General features: G+C 35.1%; 1 protein-coding gene across 2 annotated transcripts in view; it reads right to left on the reverse strand.

Moving 5' to 3' along the window:
- The window catches only part of SRFBP1 (serum response factor binding protein 1), a 62,419-nt gene that overhangs the window by 31,375 nt on the left and 8,629 nt on the right, over window positions 1-22,415 (reverse strand). For both annotated transcript variants that reach the window (XM_020898968.2, XM_020898967.2), the window contains exons 2-3: window positions 17,959-18,047; window positions 16,877-16,949 (exon numbers count right to left, since the gene is read on the reverse strand). In XM_020898968.2, the coding sequence (XP_020754627.2) occupies window positions 16,877-16,949; window positions 17,959-18,047 (162 nt within the window). The remainder of the gene's footprint in view (window positions 1-16,876; window positions 16,950-17,958; window positions 18,048-22,415) is intronic.

A 22,415-nucleotide genomic window follows, 5' to 3' on the forward strand; every position in this document is an offset into this window, starting at 1 on the left:
AACTATGTAACATGTGTTAAATATTGACTACTTCACTAAACAAGTTTAAAATGAGGGAAAGAGAGACTAACATTAAACTAGACAAGTAAAACTTAAGCAATTTTACACACCTGTACAAAAATGCTGCAAAAATTTTTCACTAAAAAAAGGTTTATCATAAGTGCTCAAGAGAAATTAAAAATATCAATAACTTGCTAATCAAATGCTAAATGAACTTAAGCTTCTGAAACTGGGCTTAAGTAATTTTTTCCTCCATAGATTTCCTTAATGTTCATCTTCCGACTTGTAAGCTTATTCATTAGTGAGCAGGGCTTGTGTTGACTTATGTAAGACACATTCTTTTGTTTTTCGACATTCAATTCAGCTTTGTTTTCTAGCATCTGCATAACCTGTTTCTTTTATTTCAGGTTTCAAATAGTTATGATTATCTAAGCCTTCTTAAAGATGAAATAAAGCATTAACTACTTTACAATATATATGAGTTACTAATCTGTTCATAAAACATCAGAATTATAAGGGACTTCAGCTATCACATAATTCTATAACTGTGCAGGAAAGGGTTAAGTCAGCAGGCCTGGGCTGCTCCAACTGCACATTCCAGAGAAGGCCTAATTTCCTCAGGCCTGGCCTTTGGCCAGTTCCTAGGAATTAAGTTCTGGGCCCTTGGGCCACAGGCTTACCAAGCTGATCAGGTAGTTTACCCCAGTAATGTGGTTTATGGCGACTATGTCTTCACTCTGGGGAGTTGGGAGTCTGCGTAGTAGAGAGGAGTCATGCAGGTGATTCATGTCTATGTGACTGGCTCCCAATAAAACCCCTGACACCAAGGCTCAAGTGAGCGTCCCTGGTAGGCAACACTTTGCAAGTGTTGTCATACATCTCTGCTAGGAGTGTGTCCATGAAACCATACTATACTGACTGAGGGCATCTACAGGCTTATGCCTGATTTTTCCTAGACTTCCCTCATGGGCCTTTTCCTTTTGCTGATTTTAATCTGTATCCTTGAATAGAAAAAAACTGTTATTCTGAGTATAAAAGTTGTTTTTTGTTTTTTTTTTTTGCCCCGAGTCCTGTGAATCCTTCTAGTGAATCATTCAACCTTGGGAACCTTCAGCCATTCAATTTTAAAAACAGAAAATGAGAAGCCAATAAAGTTTAAGAAACTCATTAATTAAAACTAACATTGCTCAAGTTTCCTACATTAAAGATAGCTATTCACTAATAACCAGACCCAGCAGAATATTTCAGTTCCTTCATCCACAGTGCCAGATGCTACTGCTTTACTTATACTCAAAAGAGCAAACTTAGTGGGAATTAGCATAATCTCAAATTTTGATTATTTGGCTATCTCCTTGTCTTTTTTTCTCTTCAAAGGCCTTCATTTGAATAAATGAATATACCAAATCATAACTAAACATAAAACTAGTGTAATGCTGTCTCTGGCTGAGTGGGGAAAAGTATGTTTGCAACCAAACTATTCTATATGAGGCTGTGGGGAGGGACACTAAGACAAAAAATAACTTGAAGGCATTAATCAAGCTGATGCTTTTAATTCCAAGAGACTCTCATTAAGGTTGGGCTTTTAATGTAATAAAATATAAAACATGTTTGTATTTTCCAAAATGTGATTAAAACTGGAACATGCTATTTTAGATTATGAGGGGTTAATCTCTAATACCAGGGATTTACAAGGTGCCAAGAAAAATCTGGATTCTTGGAGGTGTTTTTTGTCTATTTGGAAATGAAGCAAGAAATGCATTTCTGTGAAATAAAGAATCTGAAATAACTCGTGAGAGAGCTATTGACATCCAAATTCATGCTTTTCCACAGATGGGAATGTCATTATGGTTACCCTTCAGTGACAACAAAAACCCTATTTCCTAAATACTGTTCTGCTGCTAAGTTGCTTCAGTCCTGTCCAACTCTGTGCAACCCCAGAGAGGACAGCCCACCAGGTTCCCCCGTCCCTGGGATTCTCCAGGCAAGAACACTGGAGTGGGTTGCCATTTCCTTCTCCAATGTACGAAAGTGAAAAGTGAAAGTGAAGTCGCTCAGTCATGTCCGACTCTTAGCGACCCCATGGCCTGCAGCCCGCCAGGCTCCTCCGTCCATGGGATTTTCCAGGCAAGAGTACTGTCTCCTAAATACTGTACCAGATGGAACTCCAATAAGGTTATACTCTGTCGTCATATTGCCAAGGGATTTTTCCCGTGCTATCTATGGCGTTTAATGGCACCTCCAGCCTCTGCTACTCAGGTTAGACAGCTCAGAAGAGTCATCTGACACTGCAGGTCTCGTCATGCCTCTGCTATGCTCCCGTCCCCCTTTCCACTTTCTCTGCTGTGCTGTCTGTTGAATTTAGTTCCCTCCTTTGGATTACCATTATTCTACCCACAGAATCAGAACTTCATTATGGATTGTGTGGGTTATAATAACGTAACCAAGTTTCCTGCCTCCACAACCAGTAATTCCAAGAACTATTATGTCACTGTCTTGAATACAGAAAGAAGCCAAAAACCTTTATTCTGGTGTTGAAATCCTTTCATTATCTGGTCTCGGTGCCTCTTTCTAGCACTATAACACTCTTTTTCCATAAGTCTTATATGCATTCATTCAGCTTTACACAGAATTCCCTGAATAAGTTTCCTATTCTCCCACCCCAGTATCTTTGCTGTGTGCCTTAAAATTTTTTATTGCAAAGTGCCTTTCTTTAACCAGTCACCTAGCTTTCTCACTCTCTTTCTCCCCAATCAAGATCTATTAATGTTTCAACTCTTTGTTTCTGAGTGTCACTGAAATGAAGCAAGGCTTCTTAGAGACATGGCTGATTAGACATGAGGCAGAAAAAAGTATAATCCATGCAACATTTTGTTATGCCAGGAAAGGAAACTGGGTTCTCTCAAAAACTCATAAAAGGTAGCTTAGAAAGGATACTACTGGTCAAACTTGGGTGTCAAAAGAATAATGACAGCAAAGAATCATAACCACACTGACCATATAATTAGTTGTTTAAACCAGTATCCATTTGAGAGTGAAATGAGGCTCTATTAAAAATAATGCTGGGACAAGTGATGATTATCAGAACACCAGGGAAATCTAGTCATATAGCCACCCTAATCATAATACTTGCCAATTATTGCTACCTCCAAATGCTCTTTTTCTCTTAAAGCGACTTCAAGCAGGCTTTTACCACAATTATCCCCATCAATCTCATTTTTGTCGTCACCAATCTCCACACTGCTAAATCTAATGAGCAGACCTCAGCACTCCTCTTACTTGAGGAGCATCAGGTGTATTTTAAGTGCCTAGAAAAGGGCATGTCATTTGGTAAATGTTCAGAAATACTTGTTAACAGAATAGATACTGAAGTTATTTTTACCCGTTAGGCATTATAAATTGTTAAACTAGTATCTATTATCTCAGTATTGGGTATAATATATACCAGACCTGCTAGTAAACACTGCTCCTGCTCAGGAGCTGAATGAACTACGAGAGAGTACACTTCTAACTATGACTTTCATTCACATTTGCTATTTTTTAATTTTCTAAGTTAAAAACAAAAAACCCCATTAATCTTTATCCATGACTACACTGAGATGTGAATCTAAATCACTATCACACATAACATAACTTCATTTAGGCAAACTAGTAAAATAATCTAAAAACTTTATAACTCTTGGTCCTACAAGTACTTCCTTTACAAATTTTCAAAACAAGCACAATAAAGCCATATAAATGTAAGTCTCCATCTCTAACCAGTGAAGTTTTAGTCAGTCACTTTGTGAGAGTCAGTTTCATATTACAGGAAGTTTTTCTTGAGTCCTCAAAGCAATACTAAGTGGTACTCCTCCAATACGTTTACTAGTAGATGTAGTGTAGTGTATTGTATTCAATATACTGTACTGAAACTGTTTACATGTCCATGTCTCTCACTGGACTACAAGTTTCTTAAGGGCAAATGGCATACTGATTTCTATATACCTGTAAATTAGCACAGTATTTGGCATACAAAGTACAGACCTAGTACATTTTTGCTGAGCTGAAATAAAGTGCTTTGGCCATCTGGATGGTTCTTAAGTCATTATAAAAATGTGCAAACTCTTCAGGCAAGGAACAGTTCTAAACATACCAGGTAAAACTTTCATTTTTTGGATCCTACAGTACAAAGGAAAAGAATAAGAATGATTTCTGCACTGGTCTAAAGTCATATGCAACATGGACAATGATGATGGACTGTGTGGTATGCTACGTCTCCAAAAGACCTCTGGTTCGGGAACTCTCTGTCATTGAATAGTTTTGGCCTACCTTTAAAAAAATGGTATTGAAGACAATGGCTATCTTGAATAATATTTCATCCACGCAAATTATATGAAGTAAAAGATTACAGAGATTCAAAATCTTGAAAAGTTTATTAAAAGAGTACTATACTAGGAACACTGATGTGGCATATCTTATTTAATCCCTACAGCAAACAATTCAGACAGGAATTATTTCCAGTTTTAAGGTGAAGAAACAGACTCAAGGACACAAATTAGTTAATGGTACAAAAACAGTATCAATTCAACTTGTTAAAAATTTCAGGAAATTATGCAAATGGCTTTATTCTTCTTCACTGTTAGAATTACACCCTTCTGCATCTAAAAGTTATCAACTTACTGTTGATTTTAGTTCAAACAACTACTGAAATTCAAATTCTTAAGAGCAAAATTCTTTAATAATAAAATCTCAAACATTAGCATTAGATGGAAAATAAGAAAAAGAAACAAAAACATTACCAAAGAACTTTGACAGAGATCTATCTTCATTTTGATTAGAAAAATTTAATGGTGCTTTGCCATTACCTCTTCAAATATCTGTTCATAATAGATGTGCACATTAATATCTGTAACATGTTACTATTGTGCAGAAAATCAGGCACTGTTTAAAAATACAAATAACCAGAAAAGAGTAGAGTTTAGTTTTTAACATAGTATGCAAATGACCTGACATAACAAAAGGGAAGATGAACTAAAATATACTGTTAAAAACTATCACTTAAGTACTATACATATGAAGATGAAGTAGCAGGGCAATTTCTCCTCAGTGTTGTAGCTCTCAATGGTAGAAAAATAAAAAGATACTCAAATTACTGGGGACCGTTCTCAAATTGGCCAAACCTCCCATCTATTATGATATGCATCCCAGGCATGAGTCTTTGTGCATTTATCCCCTGCCTCCCCCAATAAAACCACTGTGATAGAGGATGGTGAAGGCTGTGCAAATGGTTCACTCTGGTTTTGTAAAGAGCATGTAAGAGGTGGTGAATTCTGCCTTGTTATCAAATAAAGCCAGAGAAACTTAAAAACAGGATAATGTACAAAGTATGTGGAGGAGATACAATGCCAACTGTAATATGCAGACAAAAATGATCAGGAAGAGAGAGACCAACTGATAAAAACCTTTTAATACCCACAAGGAATTAGATCTGGTCTGGTAGACAACAGGAGAAGCTAACTTAGGTGGCTGATTATGAGAATGATATAACAAAACAAAGTAGGATTAGTATTAGAAAATTTTACCAGTTTCAGGTTTTTGCTGGCAGCCAGTTCAAAGCATCACTAAAGATCAACAAATAGCACAGCACTCTCCCCTTATCTGTGGTTTTGGTTTCTGCGGTTTCAGTTACCCACAGTAAATGGCAGTTCGAAAATGAAAAATCCCAGAAATAAACAATTCATAAATTTTAAATCGGGAGCCATCACTCTGAGTAGTGTGATGAAATCTTGTGCCATTCTGATCTGTCCTGCCTGGTACATCAATCATCCGTTTGTCCAGGTTTCATGCTCATTAGTCACTCAGAAGCCATTTCCTATCAGACTGACTGCTGAGGTGTCACAGAGCCTTGGAGCAGTGACACTGGCGATTTGGATATGCTAAAGAGAAGCAGTAAAGTGCTTTCTTTAAGTGAAAACGTGAAAGTTCTTGATAATAATAATAAATTCTGTATTGAGGTTGGTAAGATCCACAGTAAGAACAAATTTTCCATCCATGAAATTATGACAGGGAAAAAAAAAAAGAAATTCAAGCTAGTTTTGCTGCTGAGCCTCAAACTGCAAAAACCATGGATAAGTGCCTAGTTAAAATGGAAAAGGCATTACATTTGTGGATGGACAACAGGAACACAAAACACATTTCAACTGACGGCCGTAGGAAGCACCGAGCCTGTAGGAAGAGCACAGCCAGAGACTTACTGAAACAGGTGACACGAGCTTACTGCAAGTGAGGGGTGATTACACAGATTCAGTAACAGGTTTGGGCTAAAAAACATAAAAGTTTTGGAAAGCTGCATTTGCCAATCAAGAAGCCTCTGTCACATTTTTGGCAGAGCTGAAGAGGTTGATAAAGGAGAGAGATCAACATGCACATAACTTTTATACAGTCTACTGTTAAAATTGTTCCATTTTATTATTAGTTACCATTAATCTCTTACTGTGCCTAATCTGTAAACTAAACTTTACTGCAGATATTTACATTTAGCAAAAAACACAGTATTTATAGGATTGGTTTGAAACTGTTAATTGCTCAGTCATGTCCAACTCCTTGCACCATGGACTGCAGCCCACCAGGCTCCTCTGTCAATGAAATTTTCCAAGCAAGATTACTGGAGTGGATAGCTGTTCCCTTCTCCAGGGGATCTTCCCAACACAGGGATCAAATCTGGGTCTCCTGCATTGCAGGTAGATTCTTTACCATACTAGCCGGCAAGGAAGTCCATAGGATTGGATACCAACTGCCATTTTAGGCATCTACTGAGGGTCCTGGGATGCCTGCAGCTAAAGGACTATTATACTGCCTGACTTTACTTCCAACTTGACCTTCATTCATGTTTAAAGTTGAAGTTTTGTATTTTAAAAACAGAATTCATCTTTCAACTATAAATTATTTTCATCAATATATGAAAATAATTAGACACAAAAATAATTACAATTTCAGTGTGCTAAAAACAACTTGTACAATTCAACAGTCCAAACATTTGCATTTCACTTAAAAATAGTATCTAAGCATAAACATCATCAAGTAATTTAGTCAAATGAAGCTCTAAAACCCCCTTATCCCTCATAATAGAAACACTTTTTAGAAAACAGAATAGGACATTTTTATCCTTCTTTCCCCTGATCTAAACTGTTCTTGGCATATAAAATGACTCATTTCTGTCATGTTCAAAGAGGCGGGCAGAGAAAATGAGATAAGAGTAATTACATCCACCCAAAGACTCTACACAGAACACTTCTGCATTCTAAAATAAGTCAGAGTAAACAGATTTTTTCATTCTAGAGATTCTTTTCTAAAAAAATGGCTGGCTTTGGGGATAAAAGTTAACCATTTTTGAGTGGAATCCAAAACATCTGTTTAAATGGGCATTATTTTGTGGCAAATTTATAGGGAATAAACAAAATACTTAAACACCATATTTAGAATAACATGTTGAGAATAAGAACAACTAGAGAAGGTGAGATAATATATATAGGTATTATTTTTTATTATTTAGTATGTATGTCAAAAAAAGGACAAAATTATAGCTTGGTATGAATATATTAAATGCACTTTATTCCTGAATTTTTTAAATCTACATACCTTTGCAACTTTAGATTTCTCAACCCAACAACAAAGTGTTAAGGAAACAAAGAAACAAACAAAACCTCAAATTTAATGAATAATTATATAAGCTCATAGCAAATATTCCCCACAGTGTAGCACCTAAAAAATGCATCAAAAGGCAGGGAATTGTTTGGGAAATTTTATTAGGTGCCTCAGGCAGTCTTTCCCTGTAATTTTAGAATTATTACTAAGATATAGGGAAGTTCTAAAAAGGTTATAGGCATGTGTTAAGAAAGAGAGCAATCTTTAACTGAAAGAATAAGGAACAATCTTTCAAAGTCTTTGAAAGTCACATTATTTGTTATTACAAGTTCCTTCAAATTTGAAACAATCTTTTCCAAGGGCATATAACAAAATACATACTCATTTCTTAATTATATTTCTAAGTGTTAATAGTTTAAGGAAACTGTACCAAGTAATTCTAGGATGTTACATTAATGTATGTTTTGAAAGTGAAAGTTGCTCAGTCATGTCTGACTCTTTGCAACCCCATGGACTATGGACTACTACTACAGTCCACGGAATTCTCCAGGCCAGAATACTGGAGTGGGTAGCCTTTCCCTTCTCCAGGGGATCTTTGCAACCCAGGGATCGAACCCAGGTCTCCTTCATTGCAGGCAGATTCTTTACCAGCTGAGCCACAAGGGAAATATAGTGCCAAACTGAGTAAGGAATTAAACTTTTTTGAAATATAATCATGGCTATCAGTACATAATCCCAAGGGAATTGACTATTTTGGTTTTTAGCTTCCAGGCATTATTTCTAAATATTAAATTTATACACAAAAGCCTTTATGGATAACAAGACATTCTTCATCTTTAGGAAGGACCAACTATTCTAATTATACCAAATTAAAAATGAATACTATTTTTCAACTCAAAGGAGCAATGATGATACAGTATTTCACCAGTATTTTTACTCTTCTATTAAAAACAGAATACAAAAGCACATTTATCATACCTTTATCAATCTTGATAAAACTGTGTACAGTTAACAGAGGTTAGGTTAGTAGAGTGTTAAGAACACAGGTTACTGATACAGATAGATATGGACTGAAAAACCCTGGGCAAAGCAATTAACACTTAAATCCCCAGTTTCTACCTCATTAAAATGGGATTAAACAGGAACATTTATGAGTTAATTAAGAAGATTACAAATAATACAAGTAGATTGTAGCAAAGAATGTGACATAGAGCAAGTGCTAAATAATTAATAACTAAAATTATTAAGCTATTTATGAGCAGTATCCTTATATCTGTAATTGAGTTTCGCAGTGCTATAAATAATATGTAAGTCTTGGATGTGAAGTTGTTACATGAAACACTATCCTTGCTGTCTAATTGGGATTCAAGGAAATCACATCAATTTGAAAAATCAGTAACATTAATTTTTTTAATTAAACTTTCCCAAGAAACATTCCCCAATTAATTACTAGCTAAAAGCAATCTCTTGCTCTTCTATAATTTTCAAAGACCCTATCATAACTTGGAGGTATCTGCAGATCTGTATGCTTTGTTCTTGTGCTATATTTATCTAGTCTACCTTTTTGAAAATAGAATCATACTCATTCTTCAGGTTCCAACTCAGTGCCATCCATTCTGTAAGATCATCCCTAAGTCCTAAAAGTAATTAAATAAATTGACCCTTTCTCTAGTTTCTTACAACTCTTTGACTGTAACAGGGTATGGCATATATTACAGAGACTAATATGCTTTTCCCCCAGAGAACAATGTGCTCCCTGACAGCAGAAATCTATTAATCTACATATATAATAGGTTCTAATTTAAAATACATTTAACCAACCTAAGTATATATTATGGAATTTATAACAGCTGTACTGTAAATTCCTAATTGTTTTTTTTCTTTATACTTTCTTCTTTTCTGGTTACAAATTTCATGGATTTTAAAGGTATATGATCATTAAAAAACTAGGATGCTATCTTAGATTGTGATGAACAGAAAAAAACTATAGTTATTGACTCACTACAACCAAAATTCATAAGTTCTACTGTATTTTAATAAACCAAGCTTCAATGAAAATCAAGAATTTTAAAAAGTGAGAATTTCTCTCAACCTCACTCATATAGAAAATTAAAATGCCTTGTATAAAGAGTTTAGTTTTTATAGAAGGGGAGAATAAAAGAGAACTATACATTCTCAATGCAAATTGCTAAAAAAACATTTTTAATTGAATCAATCACTACTCAGGATTATTTTTATTTCTTGGAAGACTACATAGTTTACATAATTTAGTGGCAGGTAGAGAAAAAAATAAAATTCTTCACAGGCAAGAAAAACAAAGTTTCTCTTGTGACAAAATACTAATTGGACAGCAAACCACTAACAGGAGGTATTCTAACATAGAAAAAAAACAATAGAGCTTCCATTGCAATAGAAATCTAGCAACATAAAATATATGTTCAAAGTAAGGAGTTTAAATGTTTAAAAATAATCTGTCTCTATTTAACCCAAAATTCAAGTGATATCACAGATGAATAGAAAGAAAACCTCATTAAAAGAAAAGTTATTTACTATCCTTATTGCTGCTTTTCTCTGGGGCCCTTTGTTTCCCAATGGGTATTTCCAACAAAATATGCTGTAATATTTGCTCCTTTTCTCAATCACTGCATTATTCCATACTGGGATTAGGACAGTAGTATTGGTTGTCCAATTTTTTTTAAATCAATAGTTGAGAGGGGCTTTGGGTACTTTCACAGTTAGTAGGAACATCCTGCCAAGGTTGTAAGTTCAAATTTCCAAAATTACAAAACAAAAAATCAAATCAAAACAAAACGGAATAAACAACAAAATACATTCTGGGGAAAAAAAAAACTCATATGACACTCCTTCCTTCCTACCCCTAAATCCTGTTTACACACTCAGTAGCCTTTAACTGGCTTAACTGGACTGAAGCAATTCCAAAGTCAGTTTTTCATTTTAAAATTAAGTGTATATAATGACTCAGTAAGTGGTAATAGTACTTCATCAATTTTACCAACAAGGACCTGTACCTTTTCGTTTTCAAATAAAAGCAAGGAGCTTACTATAAGCAGCGAATGGATGCCACTTTAATTTGCTACAATTGCTCTTATTTAAAACACAAAAATACTTTAAGGCCACCACAGACTTGACATCACATCTTTAATATCAAAGCAGCTTACAATGAAAACCATGACTCCTACATATTAAAAAATGCAACACTGCTAAGGATTTCAGGAATATGAACTATTCAAAATACTGGCTTCAAGCTGCAGGATCCACATGCCAAGAAAGCAAACCGGAATTCCAATGTGATGATCTGTTACCAAACGCTGCTGTATGAGTGTGAGGAGAGCGGTATACACTGGTCCCTCGCCCTTTTAAAACCCCACTATGACTTCCTGTTTATCAAATGCCACAAGCTGAGTACAGAAGGATATTAACTCAGGCATCCTGCTCTGCCCTGAGAAGTAGTAAAAGTTCTCCCTTAAAAAAAAACAAAACTGAATTAGATGTTAAATGGTCTTAAGAGTGCTGGTTAAGCTGGCTATAAAATAAGAGCCTATTCATTCTTTGGTTTCTGATAATTAACATTAAAACCGACAAACAAAAACACACTATCCTAAGTTGACAGTTTTTATTGAGGATCTCTTAAGTTACCTAAAGATTTAAAAAATTATTTATTACTTGATTTCTACAATGCATTAAAGAAAAATAATCTAAATAAAAAGTACAGATTTATAAGAGACTTACAGGTCATAGTGCTGATCCTGTAACTATAGAAGACCATGATGTGGGTTATGCTTGAGGATGGAAACCAAACAAGAAACAGAAACATTATGCCTCTTTCATACTTGGACCAGTGTTTGCAGCTTCTAGGTTTCAGACATAAAGGAAGAAAATATGAATGTGGAAACATTTCAAACTTTCGAGATTTTAATATCAGTTTACAGAAAGAAACAGGACAGGGAAGGGGAAGAATAGAAGGCATGCTTAGGATGACATGAGCAAGAACAAAACCCCTTCTGGTTCTATCAGCACAGTTCTGCAAGGTATTCTAGACTCTAGAATTGAGACAACTTGAAAAATTCATTAATGATTATGACCTAATAAGTGAGTTTACACTTTACAAATAACATTGCTAATTTTGAAAAAAAGAAAAATAGTATCAATATAAACACTTAGTTCATCACTCCGTTCTCTTGAAACAGTTTCTTCACTTGGTTTCCTAGATACCATACTCTCTTGGTTCTCTTTCTCCTCCACTATCTACACTTTCTCAGTCTATTTATCCTCTCTAAGATCTACAGTTACAGTGTTGTGGGGTGCTCAGTCCTCTTCTTTAGCAATTTATAATTACTTTGAACTTTGGCTACTTCCATTCCTGGGAATGACAGACCAAGGTACTAACTAGCAGATAACATGATTAATCCTTCCTTCAAAAAACAAAATAAAGCAAAAATGAAAACTGGGCACACTACAAAAAACCCTGTCTGAAGGTAAAGTAGAGTAAATGAAAGAAGGCAGGATCTGATGTAGTGTCAAAGCGCACTAGGAATAAAGATGGAAAGCTGTACAAAATAAGTCACCATCTCTTCAGAACGTAACCTAAAACTAACTGCAGTCTTCATGGTTTAGGAGCAGTGGCCAAGGAATACATGGAACAGTGAAGCCTGGGTGCATTACCCGCTGAGAAAGTAGGGGAAACCCAGAAGAGATGGAACCATACAAGGGGTTCTGAAACTTGAACAACTCATCAAAGAAACAGATTCAGTTCATCTCACCAAAAGGCAAAAGATCTGAACTGAAGCTAGAGGTGCTATTCAAGAAACTGTTTGAAATTCAAGTGAAAGTGAAAGTCGCCTGGTCCCGTCCGACTCTGCGAACCCATGGATTATACAGTCCATGGAATTCTCCAGGCCAGAACACTGGAGTGGGTAGCCTTTCCCTTCTCCAGAGGATGTTTGCAACCCAGGGATCGAACCCAGGTCTCCCACATTGCAGGCAGAATCTTTACCAGCTGAGCCACAGTTTGAAATTAAAGCCTACTCCAAAAGTTAACTGAAAAAGCCACCATTCACTGGAGAAGAATAACCAAACCCTGAATCTCTACTGTTTAATGTTTATAATGTTTAGAGTACAATTCAAAATTACCCAGCATATGGTACTTCCCTAGCAGTCCAGTGGTTAGGACTCCATGCTTCCACTGCAGGGGGCATGGGTTCGATCCCTGATAAGGAAATCGAGATACTGCAGCATGTTGTACAGCACAGGCAAAAACAAAACAAGCAAAAAAAAACCCCTCAATTACTCAGCAGATGCAGAACCAAGAAAAACAACCATCTTTTCCTCTCCACAAGCAAAAATGGCTATTATCCCTATCCTATGATGCTAAAAAAAAAAAAAAAAAATCCTTTCAATGGATTAAAATCTTATGAGAGAAATTAAAAAAAAAAAAATCCCAGCACAGAAACAGAAACAATACAAACTGTTAACTGATTCAGTCACAGAACATCAGTCACTGGGTGAAAAAGACCACAGGATATTCACATAGTCTCAAAGTTACCATCTTACAGATGAGTTTACAAATGCTGAAAGTGAAAAACGAGCCTTGGGGAGGAATCTGTCAGACAACATCTAAACCAAGTGTTTGGAACTCACCACTGCCAGTAAGGGATAAACATGTATGTGAAACAATGTATTATTATTATTACACCGTAACATTACAAATTTCCTTTAGTTTTGAAATATTTTCCAAAAAGTTAGAGGGAAATACAAAAAGAAAAAAATTGCAAAAAGGCGTATTTTTACAAATAAGAGAGGGAAGAATTAAAACAGCTGCCTTGCCATCTGTTCACTTTTCTTACCAGGAAGAAACTCAGGGAAAAGTAGATGATGGAGTTTAATGTGTAGCTGAAAATCTGGGTATAAGTTGTATATAACTTAGAAACAGGCCATGATGGAGCACAAGACAAAGCAATTCTAACAGCTGATAAAGTACAAAAGATGCTTTTAATAAGAGATTGAAACATGCAAAAATAGAAAAAGAATGGAACAAAAGGCGAAAGAGTTTTAACACAGAGAAGAGCAGCAAACAGAGCAAGAGCTCACATATAAATCATCATTGTATATGAATACTTAGCACAAGGAGAATTAACGCCCTCAGAGAAGTTAAAAAGAAAAGTTGACTGGCTATACTGAGCTGTGAGGAGATAAAGAATCTGAAAACTTATCACACATTTTGGACCTTTTTCCCTTAGAGAGCAAGCTTCATGTTTATTACATTACCTCTTTCCTGGTGGCTCAGATGGTGCAGTGAAGACTCTGCCTACCAATGCAGGAGACTCAGGTTCGACTCCTGGGTCAGGAAGATCCCCTAGAGGAGGGAATGGCAACTCACTCCAGTATTCTCCCCTGGGAAATCCCACGACACAGAGCCTGGTGGGCTATAGTTTATGGGGTTGCAAAGAGTTGGACATGACTGAGCGACTAACACTAACGCATCCAATCTTTAGGAGACAGAGTCTACATATATTTCAGAAGTTCTCATTTTAATGAAGGAGTATAGTGAAATGGCTAACACTATCAATTTTATAGTTAGTTACAACCAGATCATTACCTAACAACTATTTGATTGAGAACAAGCTGCTGAACTTCTCCAAGCCTGTTTCCTACTCTGTAAGATGGAGATAATATCTACCTCATGAGACAGTGAATATAAAACACTAATACAGTGCCCGGCACATAGTAAATAATAAAAGCTAGTTATCTAACCCTTATTATTGAGAAAAAAGATTTCTTGTACGTTTTTATTAATTTCATTCTATGCTCTAATTTCACCATCTCCTTCTCTAGCTAAATAACCTGGAGATCTGTCAAAGTCAAAAAGCTACCTTAATATCCAAAGAGAAAGGAACTGTTTCAGAAGCCAGTGTATATATACCAGAATCAAAGCTAAAAGTGTTAATACCATTAGAAAAGGCAGCAAGATTTCTTTCACATTCATACATTACAGGCTATAAAACTGGAATCTATCATTTCATAGTATCATAAAGACCAGGCAACTTTTTTCCTTGACCAGAAAAAACAAACTCCTATTTCTAAAAATATCTCAGGTTTTCTTCTTAAGGAAGTCCTCTTGCAACAAAATACCCTATTATCATAGAAAGCAAGTATAGGACAAGACCATAAAAATGTAGTGGTATATGAGCTGAGGAAAAAATTCATCTGGAAAAATGGGTAAGAAAAGGTTTTTCTTCAATTTAATTGAGACTGTGAGCTTTCTATTTTGTGACTATTTCTTTGACACTCCTGTGTACATGATAAAACATTCCCTTAAGAAATTACAAATGATCTTTCAATTTAAAAATGTTTTATGTATTTGCTTCTTTTAGAAAGTAGACCAACTTGGTAAAAGAACCATAACTGAAGAATGAAATTTGACATGTAAGGAAAGCAAACATATAGACTTACTCTTTTTCTGGTTTTTATATTTAGATTTAATTCAATTTTTAAACAGCACCGTGAAAGTTGAAGGTAGAGTATCCAAATTAAACCATCCTAACCACTGACATTGACTCAAGAAATATATGTACTGTTAATTTTATGAATTTAAGGACTATATCAGGCAAGGAATTTTAGCTTTCTATGAGGCAACAATTCCATAGTGGTCTTTTATAAACACAAGGAAAAACAGAAACAAGCAAAAACTATAATCATGACAGTAATCTTGTAAACCTATGAACTTTATCAGTGAGTCTGATTTTCTACTGCTGATGAGATTTAAGAATTACAGAAAACAAGTTTCACATATAGATCAAATAGGACAACTTTGTTTCTAATTAACTAAACTAAATTCATTATTGAGTTATGGAAGGGATATATTTTAAAGATTAATGAATATCTTTTGTTTCTAAACTCCTGATACAATGCACAGAGGCTTACTGTATATAATCCATCCTTTCCACAGTAAAATAAAATCAGCAATTATATAGTAGCTCAAAGCCTCTGAATAATTTAGGACTACAAAAATGACTATTCAGAAGAAATTACAGGGAAAAATTTAGGTAAGGAATGTAATTTAGTAAGGAGCCTGGTTAAAAGAAAGTGAAAGACAACAGCACAAATCATAACTTCTTACCTTAGTGTTATCCTCAAAAATCTCTAAAGATTTTATTTCTCATAGGAATTTCATGGAAAAAAAAAGTCTCAATGATACATAAAACAAAGCAATACAAATAATAATTAAGAGTCAAATATAGAGTATTTTGAATGAATGGCTGGACAGTAAGAATATTAAAACTTATGGCATATCAAATGGATTCCATGAATTTTATGGTCCTATGAAAAACAATACAAATTAAGGGAAAAAAGCCACAAAAATCATAACTCACACCAAAGAATCATGTTCTACATCTGTTTCTATTCAGATTAACTACGGTAACTTTGTCTTATAGGACACTTTTCATCCTTTCAAAAGGAAAAAACAGTGAGAAGTTTTGATAATATAACTCAATTAAAATATTGTTAGAGATTTCTCTTGCTCTTTTATCTATCTCAAAACTTAGAAGTTCTACCAAAATGTAATAGTCAAACATACACGCAAAATGACCCTGTAATTAAGGTAATTGCTGGTACCAAATGTTGTTTTTAAGTTCTTCAATAAAACAGTCTTCCAGACATTTAATAGTATGTCATTTGGTAAATGAAAGTTTCCACAAAGAACAGCGAGAAGACCTAAAAATTATGCTAGCAAAGAGTCTGGCTGAAAGAAATGAAAATATGGATCATTTTGGTCCAATACTAATTTTATTTCAAGTTACTACAGAGCTGAATAAAATGGTGACGCCACCACACAAAAATTTATTGAGCTGGCAATAGGCAAAGCATGATGTCAGCCACCAATATCACCATCCACATTACCAAACAACAGGAACTTAACTGAGAGCTCATGCCTAAACTTTTAGTAAAAATAAAAACCTTAGGCATGAAGCATTATTAAATATAGATGAGTTTAATCTGGCAGTTTTGACTCAAGTTAATCTAATTGTACTTTAACAACTTCAGTAAAAAACATAAAATAATGCAAACAAATCCAATTTTCTAAATGTAGTGCTACATTCTTCACCAAACAGATCCACACAGACAAGCCTTAGCCGACTCACATTACAGTCCATAAATAACCCCGAACACACGTGAACAAAACGCAGCTGACAGGAGACATGGAAACATGTGCACACAGCTCCACGCAAGTCCTCACCTTCATGGCACGGATTTCCTCCAGCAGTCGCTGTGCTCGTCTTTGGTTTTTCAACAGTGCATCTTCGGTACCCCTGCAAAAGACACATTATAATATGTAGCCAGAAAAAGGATTTATTTGAGACTAGTATCATAATAAAAAGTCTTTCCATTTATTTTGGAAAAGCTTAATAATTTCTAAATAACACGCATTCTGTCATCCTGCACTGCCCTTTCCCCCATCCAACACACACTCCAACTCCATCAACAAATCCAAGATTTTGGCATTATATTAATGACATTATCACTGATAGCTTTTCTTCTAATTCCTTAATAGGAAAGCCAAATAATAATTTCCAATTAACAGCACATTGCATTTCATGTAAGCAATAAGCTTGGATATAATTAAATGAAAATTTGTTTTCCGGAATTAAATAAATATCTAAAGAAATTAAATATATAATTGTATCAGAGGAGAGCTACCTTATGAAACACACACACAAAAACAAGAAATTAACCAGGAACAAAACATGTTTGAAGACTTTGTTAGTATTCATGCTTAAAGCATAAGAAGTATAAATAACATACTTATATTCTCATACTAGTGATACCAAAAATATAAAACATTATTTTGTTCAAAAAAATTAAATGGAACACAGTGTTTTGACAAATACTTCGAAAAGGTACTAAAGATTTCAAATTAATCAGCAATTCAAGGAATATGGTGATATAAAATCTTCATAATTGATTCAGACTATCACTTGCTTTGCTAACCTATATGAAAAACATCTTAAAATAATAACTTCTAATAACATAAAATATATAAATAACTTCAAAGACTTTTCAGTTTGACAAAGCCAAAAGAAGAGGTTTGAAAACAGAATTTATCATACATCTTAAGTGAATATGGTCCGAACTATGTAAGCACATGCTGACACAGCACATTTTATTTCACTCAGGATCTATCTACAGATAAAACAAAGTGCTGTAGGAGTAAGATATTTAATTACTCCTCTAAGTCCCACCCTCAACTTTTGTAAATACTGAACAAAAATAACTTTTGACATTTTATTAGTCACAGGACCATAATGTTAAATGACTAACTTTTTTGACTTCAGTCTGCCAACACTCCTGACAAGTTTTCGGATAACCAAAACTCGGATTCTCTTCACTTCTTTTCTCATCTTCACAACCTTCAAGGAATAAAGCCAAAATTAGAGAGTCTTAATTCAAGAGGGAATATACCTTATAGTGAATACTAATAATACAGAATATGCCTGCCACCTTGGCCGAGTTTCGTTTAACTGTATTTATAGCTTGATGAAATCTAACTTCTTCCAAAACAGAGAAGGAATAAGAAATAAGCAACATTCTAAACAAGTGTATGAGGACTTACAAGAAACATCTCGTGATTTAAAACACAAAACAAAACACAGCATTCCCAGTGGCTCGTGTTTTAAATTACACTTTTATCTTGTTGGGTTTGGCACATAATAAACTGTGAACTCGCTGAGATCAGAAACCATCATATTTATCTCTAAATCCTTGTGGTTTAAAACAAAGCTTCACCTATAAACTGTAGGAATTTAATGTACTGAAAACATTTGTATTAACAAAAGCAAATGCATGAAAGTGATTTTATTTTACTTATTTTTAGCACATCCCTTTCATTTATATTTAACAAATCATTTTAAGCATAACTTGAAAAACAGAAGGGCAGGCACCATGCAGGGACACACAGACACTTTAAATTACCCCATTAGAGAACAATGTTGAGCTCTAAGAATCAAAAAAACCAAAAAAAAAAAACCCAAAAACCGTTGGCCAAGAGAGAGAAATATTCTAATGATAAACAACTACATGTTACAACAGTACTTACTGCAATGGGATGCTACCATTTTGAGTTCATGTTTTCTCTGTTACTGTTAAGAGGCATACATATATAATTCATCCTGTAATGTCCTTCACCCCATTCTCCACTCTAAGAACTAGATGAAATTCAGTTTGGATATACTCATTGCTGTGAAATCTTCAACGACTTCTTCAGTAAGATAACCATTCCATCCCTGGAGTTCCCATTATACCTGTAGGCAGCACCTACCACTGTACTGCCACTAATTGCTCACAAAGTATTCTTTTTCTATAATCTCCTGAAGGGCAGGGCCCTTGCAATATTTACATAATGTTTTCTGTGCCTTGCAAGAGTGTCTGACATGTACAATTCTCAAATTCTTGTTGACAAAATAACAGTAGCAACATCATTCTGTTTTTACAAGGCTCTTGAATTTAGCTGTTACTTTTTTGCCTTTCATTAACATCATTCATCCTCTTATTCATTGATAATATGGGTGACCAACCTACAATTTCTCTCCACCATAAGTTTTGCCATTATTCTGGGTGATGCAAATGTCCACTTGAATAATCCACCCAATATTATAGCCTCATTCCTTGACTTCCTCCTTTCTAATGGCTTAATCTATTCCATCACAGCCACCCACTTTCAGTCATACTATAGTCCCTGTAATTGTTCATGATTATTCCATTTCTAAAACCATCAATTCAGATTCTATACACTGAGATCAACTTCATGTTCAACCCCAGCCACCACAAAGGTGTTCGATTTCACTGGAACCACCAGTTCACTGACTCCTATACTTTTCCTCAAGTGATTAGTCCTTTTCAATTTTCCTTCTCTTATCTAGTTTAGGTACATAACCAACACATGCCAATATATTATACTCATCCTTCTCGTTAGTGAATCCTGGATAAAAACAATATTCTGAGTTCTTTATCACAGTACCCCAAAAGCCAGGAAACATTTGAGATATTCTATCTACTAGATATCCATCTAGTAATGGATCTAGTAATCTCTAGCAGTAATCTCGAATGAGTTCTTACACTTCTTATTATACCTAAATACATACTTTGGTCAATTCACTTTACAATCATTATTCTAAATCTGTGCCTGCTTTCCTAAAACATCGAACCTTTCTCTTCCTCTCTTTCTCAATTTCATGAAGAAAATAAACATCAGATGGGAACCATCACCTTTCTACTATCATGAATGTAAATTTAATTGCATCACCCATCCCCCTCTATTAATAAAGTTATGTGCATGCTCAATCATATCCAACTCTTTGTGACCCAAAGGGCTATAGCCCGCCAGGTTTCTCCATTCATGGGATTTTCCAGACAATAATACTGGAGTGGGTTGCCATTTCCTCCTCCAATTCCTGACCCAGGGATTAAGCCAGTGTCTCCTGTGGCTTAACTGCACTGGCAGGCAGATTCTTTACCACTGAGCCACCTGGGAACCACTTAAAGTTACAATATAAGAAATATTATTAAACTTTTCTGAGGTTAATCTTCTAACTATTTTGGATCCCATCCTTTTCTGCCTTCCTAGAACGCTCACTGCAAACTATGTATTTACTCTAGGACTGTCAATCTCTTAAATGTGTGTTTCTCACACATTTTTTTAAAATTGGGGTACAGTTGCTTTACAATGCTGTGTTAGTTAGTGGTGTACAACAAAGTGAGTCAGTTACATGTGTATATATATATTTCCCTTTCCTTTTGGAGCTCCCTCCCCCCATTCCACCCATCTGGGTCATCACAGAGCACTGAGCTTAGCTCCCTGTGCTACACAACAGGTTTCCACAAGCTATCTATTTTACACATGGTAGTTTATCTATGTCAGTTCCAATTTTCCAATTCATCCCCCACACGCCTCCCCGCCCCTTGTCCACACTGATTTCTGATCATGCTTGAGTCATTTTCATCAAAAACAGAAACAAAACAACCTCACTACAAAGTTTACAGAAGCTTCCTCTCTTCAACTGCTCCAGAGTCAGGTTTTTGAGAGATGTTCAAACAGATCACTCCATATATGCATGCCACATAATTCCAGTTTAATTTTCATTTCCACCAGTCTACTAAATGCTGTCACAAAGACACCAATAACTTCTAAAAGTCCCTGAAGTCAACAGGAATTTTTCAGACTTATTTTGCTTGGAATCTCAGCAGCATTTGATACTGATGAATACTTTCTCCTTCTTAAAATACTCCCCTTTGGCTTGTATACCAGAATACTTATTTTGGTTTTCCTTCTTCCTCTCTAGCTACTTTATCTTCGTCTTCTGTGAAGACACATCCATCTCTAATCAGTCTTGAACTGATTAGGCCAGCTCTTCCTTTCAAGATATATTTTTTAGCCCTAAGTGATCTTATGTGTATATACAATTTTAATTTGCCACCTAAGAAAGATGACTCAAAAATTTCTACCATCAGCTTAGATCTCCACTTTAGCTCCAGACCTAAATGTGTAACTGCCTACTTAACATTTCAAGTATGCTTAAAAACATCTCCAACTAACAATGAACCCATGCTATTCACTCTCAACTGGATCTCTTTTTTTGGTCTTTCATACTTAAGGGACTAGAACAATCTTTTCAATTATAAACCTAACTTTCATTTCTAAATCCCTCACAATGAATCTATTACTAAGTCCTAATAATTTTATTTCCTAATTATCTCCCCAATTGTACCATTTTCCCTTCTATCTTGACTTGGCTCTCTCGGCTGAGTTACTGCCAACTAGTCTCTCAATATCCATTCTTGTCCTTCTCCAATCAGTTATCTACAACTCAATCAGAACACATTTTTTTTAACACTTAGATCTGATGTAACACCTTTACTTAACTCTCCTCAGTGGTTTCAACTGCTCTCAGGATGGCCACAAATGCCATCTTTTAGTCCATTCTCACCATGCTTACAACTACCACCAATCTTTACATCTGCTGTCTTCTCTGTTAGGAATACTCTTTCTCCTCATGTTAGCTTGTTAACATCTTACCTGATTTGGCCTAATTGTCATTTCTCAGTAAAGTGTCTCCTGGCCTCCCTCAGAGGGTCAAAAAGTGCTTATAGAATTTTCATGACCTTTGTTTTAATATTTTACTTTTAATCTGATAATGCTTAATGTGTCTTTCTCCCACTAGTCTATAAATTCCATGAAAGTAAAATATCTGGTTTTATTCAACATTGTATCTTAACAGTCAGCATAGCAGATGACATACAATAGGTGGTCAATAAATATTTGTTAAGTAAATGAACAGAAAAGGAGCAATACTCCCATGATCATTCACTGTTTCTAAAGAATACTATTTTAACAGAACATAATCAGATTTCCACTATCTACATGAACCTCTTTAGAATCTGTTTCAAAATTAGATCTATTTAGGAAAAAAAAAATCATACCTGCATAAACAAAAGTCACTGAGATCAGGTTTAAGTGGAAAAACAGACTGTTACATTTCATAAGTGGCCAAATAGTGGACTATGATCCATTTCTGAAAGTCAAGTCATTCATAAAATGAATAGCAAGTGATAAATTATGCATTAAAATATATTAACAAATGTTTCCAATTGCTGTACCCTGCAGGTGCAGGAAAAGATTAACCATTTGCTAACTGCTGTTAACCAAACTTAACTAATAAACTGCAGGAAGCAGAACCGGTCCTCAGTTACATTCCAATCATGGGAAAGCTAGACTCCAATTT

The sequence above is a fragment of the Odocoileus virginianus genome, chromosome 3 (genome assembly GCF_023699985.2).
Source record: "Odocoileus virginianus isolate 20LAN1187 ecotype Illinois chromosome 3, Ovbor_1.2, whole genome shotgun sequence".
In the NCBI taxonomy this organism is placed as follows: Eukaryota; Metazoa; Chordata; class Mammalia; order Artiodactyla; family Cervidae; genus Odocoileus; species Odocoileus virginianus.